The 11,636-nt window shown below is 49.4% G+C and overlaps 1 protein-coding gene across 1 annotated transcript in view; it reads left to right on the top strand.

Moving 5' to 3' along the window:
* Positions 1–3,255: 3,255 nt before the first annotated feature.
* Positions 3,256–11,636, top strand: part of SPHK1 (sphingosine kinase 1) — a 60,029-nt gene continuing 51,648 nt past the window's right edge. Inside the window, exon 1 of the mRNA XM_056862325.1 lies at positions 3,256–3,667. Coding sequence (XP_056718303.1) covers positions 3,256–3,667 — 412 coding nt within the window. The remainder of the gene's footprint in view (positions 3,668–11,636) is intronic.

Genomic DNA, 11,636 nt, shown 5'->3' with positions numbered 1-11,636 from the left:
GGATAAGAGGGAAAGGAAAACTGGATTAATACTCAGTGAAAGTATTAGCCAGGATTTCAGCCCATCTCATAGCTGTCAACTCAGTGCAAGAAGCTTGCCAGGATCAAAAGGTGTCTTGATCCTAGGCATGAGTGCCAATACCTACATGGTTAAAATGTTGCTAAACATGTCATTAGGAGTAATGTGTGAGTGGAAGAACAATTAAGCCCTTAATCTGTTTGCAACACAAACAAACCAGAGCCTTATGGCCAGCATGGTGTAGTGCAGGGATGGGGAACCTCAGGCCCGGGGGCCGTATGCGGCCCCCGAGGACATTTTTTGTGGCCCTCAGGAGCTCCGGGGCCCTGCCGCAGAGGCACAGCACAGGGCAGCCCTCCCTCAGGGTGTTCCTGGGGCCATGGCTTGCAGGGGCGCTGCGGCACCCTTTGGACCGTCTCTCACCGACTGACGGCTGTTGGTCGGCGAGAGGAGGGGGAGGTACGCTTCCCCCAAGGCTGCCCCCTATAGCAGCAGCGTGCAGGAACGCCGGGGTACACTGTAAGCCCCTCTTGCTGCCTGTTGGCTGTTGAGCAGTGAGAGGGAGGGGGGAAAGAGCCCGCAGCTACCGGTGGCAGAGCATGCACGCAGGAGCCGATCGGGCTTCGGGGGGCCTTTTGTGGACTCTGGGGGGGGGGAGGGCATGGAGCCTGGGGTCAGGTCGTGTGGGGCCGGCGGGTTTGTGTGTGTGTGTGTGTGTGGGGGGGAAGGCTTTTCTCTCTCCCTCTCTTTCTGTCTCTTTCTTTGTCTGTCTCCCTCCGTCCTTTTCTTTCTCCCCCTTTCCATTTATTTCTCCCTCTCTCCCTTTTCCTCTTTCTCTGTTTTCCTTCCTTCCTCCCTTGCCGATCGACCGTGGGCTGCGCCCCCCTGGCACCTCGTTTGCTCAGGCCCACCGCTGGCTGCCCTCCTGCCTGGGAGGGGGGGAGGACCGGGGGAGCCCTCTAGGCCTTCTCTGCATGGCCTCCCCTGGGGTTGCCAACCTCCAGGTGGTGGCCGGAGACCTGGCAACCCTAGCCTCTCCACCCCCCCCCCACCGGGAGATCTACAGCTGTTATGGCCCCCGAATGATGTTATAAATGTGCAAATAGCCCTTGGCAGGAAAAAGGTTCCCCACCCCTGGTGTAGTGGTTAAGAGTGGTGGTTTGGAGCAGTGGGTTTTAATCTGGAGAACCGGGTTGGTTTCCCCACTCCTCCACATGAAGCCAGCTGGGTGACCTTGGGCTAGTCACACTTTCTCAGCCCCACCTACCTCACAGGGTGTCTGTTGTGGGGAGGGGAAGGGAAAGTGATTGTAAGCTGGCTTGATTCTCCCTTAAATGGTAGAGAAAGTTGGCATATAAAAACCAACTCTTCAACACAATTTTCTTCCAGACTAGGTTTTTGTGGACTCATATCTGACAAAGTCAGCTCTAGTCCGTGAAAGGTTTGTGCTGGAATAACAACAACAACAAAATAGTTTTAAGGTTTTTAATAGTTTAATAGTTTTAAGGCAAAAAGTGTCGTCCCCCCAACCCCGCCGCCAAGTATTCCTATTGCACAAGAACTATAATTATCACATGCCCTTATACTTATGAGAAAACCTCAGTCTGCTACCATGGACAGAGCAAATTGATTATTAGGCAAATCCAGGGACTGTCGATGGGACAGCTGTGGAAACTCTCCTTGTAGCAGGCAAACTTGTCCTGGGATTCTTGTTCCCAACACGAATAAATCCTCACCGGTTTTTAACACCTTCTTACATAACTCTTGCGACCTAGCCTTAGGCGAGGGCGTTCCAAGCGAAGAGGGCTCCCCAGCAACTAGTTAGGTACAAGCGGGGGATTTAAGAGGATTCATCCCCATGGCACAGGGGTGGAGAAAGTACCTCTCCACGGAAATACCTGGCGTAATCCCCCAGGATCGCCGGCTAGGGAGTGCACCGCATTAATCTCAGCGGTACTTCTGCGCAAAGTAGATTCCTTTGAAAAGTGGTGTTGGAGGAGAGTGTTACGGATACCATGAACTGCCAAAAAAACACAAAAACAGATCAGTGGGTTATAGATCAAATCAAGCCCGAAGCGATCCTAGAAGTTAGAATGACTAAACTGAGGCTATCGTACTTCGGGCACGGTATGAGAAGACAAGAGTCACGGAACAAGACAGTCATGCTAGGAAAAGTTGAGGGCAGCAGGAAGAGGAAGACCCAACAAGAGATGGACGGACTCAATACTTTGCAAGACCTGAGCAAGGCTGTTAAAGACAGACTTTTTGACACAAAGATCTTTTTTGATACATGCCACCACTGCTGCAAGATTGGTCTATGCAGCTAAATGGAAAATGTCTGAGATACCAGACAAGAATGACTGGATAAATAAAATGTTTGAACTAGCAGAAATGGCTAAACTTACTGCTTTAGTAAATCAAAAAGACAATGAAGAATATGTGAGAGAATGGGAGGCATGGATAACATATTGTGAAAACGAATTAAATAGGGGAAATGTTAAAGGCTATGATTTAATCTAATTCAACTGATCAATGTTGAAAGGATGAAGTATTCAATAATTAAAGTATATAGGATGGTTATATGTAGTTTATAGAAATGATCTAATGAATTATAATGAATTAGAAAACAAACACAGAGGGGATTATATAGATATTAATTTGATAGAGGAGGGGAGAGGGGAAGTCAGAAAAGTCAATCCTAATTAGGCTGATTAGTTTGAAATGGTTTTATTTTATGTAACTCTGAAGATGACAATATTGAAACTGAATGTGACTTAATAAGAAAATTAAAAAAGTTTTATATATATATATATATATATATATATATATATATATATATATATATATATATATATATATATATATATATATATATATAAAAAGACAGCACTTTTTGGAGGACATTGATTCATAGGGCCGCCAGGAGTCGGCAGCGACTTGACGGCACTTGACACACGCACTTCTGAGCAACCAGGCGTAGGACTGGGCGTTTCGGCGGCTCCGCAAACGGGCTCCTCCGTCCCAGCAAACCGGAAGACCAACCAACGCCGCCGGCCCCGGGCGTTTGCGATTGTGAATGAACGCGTCGCCGCCGCCGCCGCCGTTCCCCGGGGACGCCGCCAGGGGTCGCCGGAGAGCAGAGCGCCCCGCGCGCCGCTTGCCCAAAGGCGGCTCACTGGCGAGCGAGAGAGCAGGCGGGCGGGCTGGCTGGCTGGCTGGGGGCCGCTCCACGCGGCGATGGAGGGCGGCTCGGGCCCCGGGGAAGCCTCCCCGGACGACGCGCTGCTCTCGGGGGTCTTCTCGCTGGCCCCGGCGCCGACGGTCGCCTACGCCCTGAGCCTCACCCGCGGAGCCGAGCTGCTGATGCGCGGGCGGGACGCCCCGCCGGGCAGCCCGGCCACCCGCCTGGCGCTCTCGGACTGCATCGGCTGCTACGCCTTCCAGGGCCCGCCGCCGGACGCCTACTTCACCGTCTTCTGCTACCCGCTCCGCAAGGGCTGGTGGGACGCCGGCGAGTCGCGGCGCAGGCTGGCCCGCACCTTCCGCGTCGCGGCGTCCCGCGAAGCCAGCGAGAACCGAGCCGTCGCCGAGACCTGGGCGCGGGAGGTCAGGGAGCTCTCCGCCCCGCGCGTCCCCAAGCCGGCAGGAGGTGAGAGGGAGAGGGAGGGAGGGAGGAGCCGGGGGGCCCCGGCGCGCGCGTTCGGGGTCACGTGCTCCCTCGGAGGCGCTCGCGCCCTTTCGCCCGGGGAGTTGAGCCCGCTCGGAGCCGACTTCGGCGGGGGGGGGGGGGGGGCGGAGGCGATGGTTCCAAGCGCAACTCTCTTCAACGGCTGCAGCCCTGAACAGTCGTTTTTATTTTAAATTTTTAAAAAAACTTTTTAAATTTTTTTATCATTTTCTTCATTTAATCTATCAACATGTACATCAACATCTATTTACTAAAAATAATAATAAAAGTAGTAAAAAACTAAAAAAATAATAGTAATTTCAACTAAAAAGGACTCCCCCCTCACTCTTTTCCATCTAAAGAGAAGTTGTACGTACTTTTGCTAAGAAAATTAATCCCCAGATTATTGAATTAATATATACTTATGTTCTGTTGTTACAATTTGTTGATTCAGTACCTTCATGTAACCATCATACAAAATATATAAAAGGGATTACACCGAAGAATAGCCTTTAAATGGTCCTGTTAAAAATTGATTTTCACAGTAAATTCTCCACTCCTCCCATTCCCCCCAAAATTGTACATTATCGTTCTGATTTATCAAAGCTGTAAGTTTTGCCATCTCTCAATTCCAGCATCTTATTTATTCGGTTAGCCCTGAACAGTCATGATGAAGCCCCCCCCCCCACTCCCATCTCCGTAGCCAGCGTGGCGTAGTGGTTTGGAGCGGTGGACTCTGATCTGGAGAACCGGGTTTGAGTCCCCCACTCCACATGAGCAGCAATCACTAATCTGGTGAACCGGGTTGGTTTCCCCGCGTGTGCTGGGTCACCTTGGGCTAGTCACAGCTCTCTCAGCCCCACATGCCTCACAGGGCGTCTGAAGTGGGGAGGGGGAGGGAAGGCGATTGAAAACCACATGAACGCATGGAGCTGCCTTCTGCTGAACTCGACAGTATTGTCTACTCAGACCGGCAGCGGCTCTCAGGTCTCAGGCAGGGGTCTTTCACATCACCTACATGCCCGGTCCCTTTAACTGGAGATGCCAGGGATTGAGCCTGGGATCTTCTGCAGGCCAAGCAGATGCTCTGCCACTGAGCCACGGCCCCTACCCGGTTTGATTCTTCCTTAAGCGGTAGAGAAAGTCCGGCGCTTAAAAACCAATTCTTCTCTTTTACCTCCTCCTCCTCCTCTTGTTCTGTGGGGGGGGGGGAGAGAAGAGGGACTCCCTTATAGTCTGGCAGTTCATTCCCACGGAGAGTGACTCCAGCTGAAGCCCACTGAAATGAATGGACTTAGACTGGAGTAACCCTCCTTCACGAATGCACTGTCAGTCTCAGGGCTCCTTGCTGCTTTCCTGCTGAAGGTGGTGGCACAAAGCTCCCACGTCTCCACAGGTAGCGATGTGTGGTGACAGTGGTGTGAGGCGTGTGTGTTTCACTACGTCTCCATGGAGAGACCGAATTGGCTCCAGGGCTGCCCACACAGCCCAGGTCTGCCTTTTGTTCAGGTTTGGTGAAGGATCTTGTAACGAGCCTGTCTTTCCTACTGAGGGCAGATGTGCAGCCTCCTAAGCCAGCGTGGTTTCCCCGTTCCTCCATGTGAAGCTAGCTGGGTGACTTTGGGCTAGTCACAGTTCTCTTAGAGCTCTCTCAGCCCCACCTACCTCCCAGGGTGTCTTTTGTGGGGTGGGGAAAGGAAGGTGATTGTTAGCTGGTTTGATTCTTCTTTAAGTGGTAGAGAAAGTCGGCATATAAAAATCAACTCTTCTTCTTACTACTTCTCCCCCATATTAAAATGAATGGGCTTAGACTGAAGTAACTCTCCTTAGGAATGCACTGTGAGTCTCAGGTTCCTTGCTGTGTTTCTGCTGAAGGTGGTGTGGTATGAGACTTCTACTTCTCCATAGATAGTGATGTGCGACAGCGGTATGAGGTGTGTGTATTTCACTCTGTCTCCATGGATAGACCGAATTGGCTCCAGGGCTGCCTGCAGCTCAGGTCTACAGATTCGTACAGATTTGGTGAAGGATCTTGTGACGAGCCTGTCTTTCCTGCTGAGGGAAGACACACAGCCTCCTAAGCCAGCGTGGCGTAGTGGTTCAGAGCGGTGGACTCTAATCCGGAGAACCGGGTTTGATTCCCCACTTCTCCACATGAGCGGTGGACTCTAATCTGGTGAACCCCACTCCTCCACATGAAGCCTGATGGGTGACCTTGATCTAGTCACAGTTCTCTCCGAGCTCTCTCAGCCCCACCTACCTCACAAGGTGTCTGTTGTGGGGAGAGGAAGGGAAGGAGATTGTAAGCCGGTTTGATTCTTCCTTTAAAGGTAGAGAAAGTTGGCATATAAAAACCATCTCTTCTAAGATTTTCTGGGATCTAGGGTTGTTTCAACCCAGAATCCTTCCCCTCAGTCACCAGGTGTTCTAAAGGTAGTGTGAGTATAGGCTTTGGATTCACTGCTGTGAGGTTACATACATGTAGTGCTTGAGTTATTTAAGGAGATCACTTTTAAGCAGGATTTGAACAGAAACAACAGATTTATTTATAGACAAGATAGTTTTAAGGAACAGAACGCAGCTCAGGTTTCCAGGCTGGCAAAGGTGAAACCTGGCTGAGGCGCTTAAAATTAGATCGGTTATGGCTTTATAGAATAGTTAGAATTTTCTGTAAGGCTTTTGGACTCAAACAGGTCATTACTGCTTCGCCCCTAGGCCAAATCCTCTTGCACACACTCAGGATTCCACCCACACCCGCCTGCCCTTTCACAAGAGCCAGACTAAAAAGCACAAGGTCTGCTCATCTCCAGAGACAGGCCTAAGAATTGGGGTACTCTCTTCTGTCTTAGAAATAGAGCTCGACCACTCTGCCACATCCGGGCAGAGCTACCCCTCACGCTGCCCACTCTTTTTCCTGAGCCAGGCCTGAGCTGCTGCTGCTCTCTCCCTGAGGCAGATGGTGATTGGCTGCTCTGAGCGGCTGTTTTTCCTACCAAGGGCAGGACAGCCCTCCCGCCTGTCACAATTTTGAATCAGCCACCATGCAACGTGGATTAAATCAAATGTTCATATGTAAAACAAAAATCTCTGTAAAACAGCTAAAAATGCCAACCGTTCCTCATCTTTAAACTTTTACAAGGGTGGGTGAGGAGTGACTGAGGGACACAAGACCCTGTGTGTTCCCACTGGAGGTGGCATAGAGCCATCTCGCCTGTTATTAAATTAAATGGGGAGGGGCTGTGGCTCAGTGGTAGAGTGTCTGCTTGGCACACAGAAGGCCCCAGGTTCAATCCCCAGCATCTCCAGTTAAAGGGGCTAGGCAGGTAGGTGATATGAAAGACCCCTGCCTGAGACCCTGGAGACCCGCTGTCGGTCTGAGTAGACCATACTGACTTTGATGGGCCAAGGGTCTGATTCAGTAGAAGGCAGCTTCATGTGTTCAAATCCCCATGTGGGAAGCACTGCTGTGTAGGAGTTATCTACAGTCCTTTTGGAGATGGTGATATGTGTCATATATGACAACCATATACACATATCTGTCATGTGCCTGTGAAAATCATAGACACGTCTGTTTTACTGGCCAGTCGTGAGCCACATGCATGAGAATCATACGTAATGGCCTTTGTAGAGGTTGCCTATTGGTTTCTATGCCCAGTTTGGACTTGCAATCCAATGGATAGTCACATTAAAGTAAACATGCATAGATCTGGACTATTAAGCTTGTTCTATGCAGGAGTTTTTTTAATTTGGGGCCTGTGCTGCATGTTCCTGAGCCTGTTTGTTAGTAAATAAATCTCAATGGAATGAGACTCCCACACAAATGTGCATAGAACATCAGCCTTCACCCTATTAAACAAGGATGGTGAGCCACAAACTACTGACGCTCGACTATTTCCAAAGACACAAAAGCCATGGAATGACTTTTATCAAGATCAGCCAGGTGGTTTAGAGTTTTGGACTTGGATCTGGGAGATCCAGGTTTGACCTGGTGGGCCGGTCACACACTTTCTGCTTAGCCTCCCTCACGGTGTTATTGTGAGAATGAAGTGGAGAAAAGGTGAACGATATCAGGTGCGTTGGGTCCACTTTGGGGAGAAAAGTTAAGTATAAGTTAAGTAAATAAATGACATAACACAGTGTTTCGCCTCTCTCCAGGATCTCGAAATGGGTTGCTTAAAAGAAAATACATGTAGATTAGTAAGGTTGGGCCTCTCAAAGATGTCAGTAGGGTTGTTGCAGAATGGCAAACTACATGTGCTGGAATGGAATAACATGGGAGATCGCACTTTAAAGAGATGTAGCAAATGTACCCAGGACACCTGCTGTTTTCCCATCTAGCTGGCTTAATAAACCATGCAAAACTCTCCAACTGCAGCCCACAAAAGCACTTCCTGAAGAGGGTCCCGCTGAAGTCAATGCAAGTAATCCAGTCTTGGTGGTGGTGGAAAGAGCTGTCAAGTTGCAGCCGACTTATGGTGACCCCATGGGGTTTTCAAGGCAAGAGATATTCAGAGGTGGTTTGCCATTGCCTGCCTCTGCATAGAGACCCCTGGTATTCCTTGGTGGCCTCCCATCTAAATACTAACCAGTGCCAACCCTGCTTAGTTTCTGAGATCTGATTAAATCGGGCTAGGCTGGGCTATCCAGATCAGGGAATCCAGTCTTGGTACAGAACAAATGATTTGTGGAACACGTTTGCTGTAGATGATGCAAAGAAAAAAAGTGCTTTAAATAACAACCTGGTAAGTAATGCTTGGGGACGTGGAATGGTATGGTGTAGCCCGATCTCATCAGGTCTTGGAAGCTAAGCAGGATTGGTACTTAAATGGGAGACCACCCAGGAAGACTCTATAGAGCAGGGGTGGGGAACCTTTTTTCCACCAAGGGCCATTTGGATATTTATAACATCATTCGTGGGCCATACAAAATTATAAGCTTAAAAATTAGCCGACCAAGCCCCAAGCAGGCAGCTGCCCCAGATGACCCCCCCGGCACGGGCAAGCAGGTAGGCATCCAACCGGTGGTGCACTCACCCACCTGGTGGCACAGGATGGTCTGTGGAACCAGCCGGGCGTAGCTGTCCAGCCACACGCCAGAGTAGCTCCTGCTCCGCATTGTCGGAGCCAGATTCTACAGCCAGCTCTTTCTACCTCCGCCTGCAGGGATGAAATGAGGACACACTAGCTAAGAATTCGCCCCCACCCCCGCGCATTCTGGCCCTGCCCCTTTAACCCCTCCATTGTCGCCATTTCCGTCCCCAGCCCTCTTGTAGTTCAGAGGGAATACTTTTCTCCATGGCCTGGGTGAGAAAGGGTTAACAGTTTCTTGGGCAGTCCTAGCAGCTCTATAGCTAACGACTCTTCTGCAAGGGGGGGAAAAGGTTCCTTTTCTCGGCAAAACAAACTCACATCCTCCTTGAATAGAGACTATTCCTGTCCGCAGGAGGGGCGGATCACCAGTCTTAGATCCTTCTGAGCTAGAGATCTGCCAGGACCCACAAAGGGCCAGACTAAATGATTTCGAGGGCCTTAAATGGCCCCCGGGCCTGACGTTCCCCACCCCTGTTGTAGAGGAAGGCAATGGCAAACCACCTCAGCTTAACCACTTGCCTTGAAAACCCTGTGGGGTGACCATAAGCCGCCTGCGGCTTGACGGCACTTTACACACACACGAGAGTAATGCTTGTTGGAATAGCTCAAGGTCGATCTAATCCAGCGTTTTCTTTCCAACAGCAGGAAGCCAGTTTTTAAAAAGGTTTCGATCTATCCTTATTTCTTTCTACATGAGCATTGCTGCAATTCAAAACCAAAATGTGCAAATCATTGTAGGAAACAAACTGGTTATGCCATTTTGAATCATTGTCAGTTGGGATCATGCGATCCTCAACATAGTAAGATGTGTGATAAAAATTCTTCAGCTTTCTTGCTTTACGGTTGTCTTTTTCCAGGCCCAGTGAAGAAAAAACAGTTGAGGCCAGAGCCCGAGTAAAACCCCAAGATTAAAAAAAAGATGGAGCACAGGGATTTTAATTTGTCTTAGAAAATATGGACCAACCAGATAGATGCTGGTAGACAAATCTCTCTTGTGTGTACAGTCTAACACATTTTTATCCCACCCATTCACCAAGGAGCTCACAGCAGTGGACATGGTATCCCCCTCCTTTATTTTGTCCTCACAACAACCTTTCGAGGTAGGTTAGTTTGGAGAAAAAGTGGCTGGCCCAAGGTCATGCAGTGAGCTTCATGCCTGACTTGGATCTGAATCTGGTTCTCCCCAGTCCTATCCAGCCTGCTAACCATTATAGCTCATTGGGTCTAGACAATGGAATGTTAAATTATTTTCATCTCTTGATTTAGAATTGCAAGAGGCATTTTTCTAGGGAGCTGCCAGAAAATGGCTCTGCGGGTAGAAATAATGGCCAGAGCTAGGAACACTTGTGTTACCAGAGGACATTGCACAATAAACTTTGGGAGAGTCACCTGTAATCTGTTTTAAGACAACTGGGGCACAGGTACACAGGCTTGCCTTGTCAAACAGGTTTGAGGCTGGGAGGTAGCGTACCTGATTTTTTCCCCTGCATGCAAAAGCCACTACAAACCATGAGAGCTTGATATTTCCTGTTGAGACATTTCACCGTTCTAGTGACTGTCTAGCCACTCATCCCAGGATGTCACTGAGCAGGGCTGCTTCCGCTAAGAAAAGGCCAACCGTGTGTGGCAGATTCTGCTCTTATTTCCAGTGTACCATTCACTTTAGGGTTGCCAGGTCCCTCTTTGCCACCGGTGGGAGGTTTTCGGGGTGGAGCCTGAGGAGGGCGGGGTTTGGGGAGGGGAGGGACTTCAATTCCATAGAGTCTAATTGCCAAAGCGGCCATTTTCTCCAGGTGAACTGATCTCTATCGGCCTGGAGGTTGGCAACCCTAATGGTATAGCCTGATCTCAGAAGCTAAGCAGGGTCAGTATTTGGAGGGAAGACTGCAGAGGAAGGCAATGGTAAACCACCTCTGCTCCTCGCTTGCCTTAAAAACCCCTTGCTGAGATGGCCATAAGTCAGTTGTGACTTGATGGCACTTACGTACTTATTAAAACTAGCCAAATTAAGTTATCTCTGCGATAAACATGAGACTGTTCCCCTCTGATGTCATGATAACTAAGGCTGGTTCCAGATCTCAGGGCCACACGGGAAACTTGGGTGACCGGAGTGGGCCTTAAATGGTATCTGTTAGAGTAGGGTTCACTTTCTCATTGGTTGCATGTGAGGAGGTGCACACTTCTCTGGCCAGGCCCTGCCTGACTTGAAAGGGACTGTGGGGACAAAGCAGACAAAAGAAATCCACAATTGGATCTCCCCACCATTAAAAAAGAAGACATAAATGTAGTCAGAGGGGATGCAGGAGGGCAGTGCTTGAGATTGACCTGTCACTCAGGTTGCCAACCTTCAGGTACTAGCTGGAGATCTGCTATTACAACTGACCTGCAGCCGATAGAGATCAGTTCACCTGGAGAAAATGGCCGCTTTGGCAATTGGACTCTATGGCATTGAAGCCCCTTCCCTCCCCAAACCCCGCCCTCCTCAGGCTTCGCCCCAGCTTGTGGCGAAGTGGGACCTGGCAACCCTACCTGTCAGCGATATCCTCTGGTGGAAGAGAGGCCTGGTGGAAGAGGCTTTTTCAACCAAAAAGCAGTGACTTAGCAGTACTGTGTTGGAAGAGGGTGTGTGTATTCCTTTACAATTTTTCCTGTGCAAACATTCCCCTCCCCCCTACATGTTCAACACTGATGACCCTTGTTCCAGACATTTTCTTATAGCTGGGGGGCGGGATTGCTGGGATATAAGAAAATCATAATTACAGAAAATTACAATGTGATAGTGAAAGATAATTATAACATGTGCTTCATTTGCATGCTTTTTTTTTTAGTTCTGGAAACACTATAGCTCTTCTTGGGGAGAG

Source organism: Euleptes europaea, chromosome 1, assembly GCF_029931775.1.
Source record: "Euleptes europaea isolate rEulEur1 chromosome 1, rEulEur1.hap1, whole genome shotgun sequence".
NCBI lineage: Eukaryota > Metazoa > Chordata > Lepidosauria > Squamata > Sphaerodactylidae > Euleptes > Euleptes europaea.
This window is presented reverse-complemented; position numbering and strand designations above follow the sequence as displayed.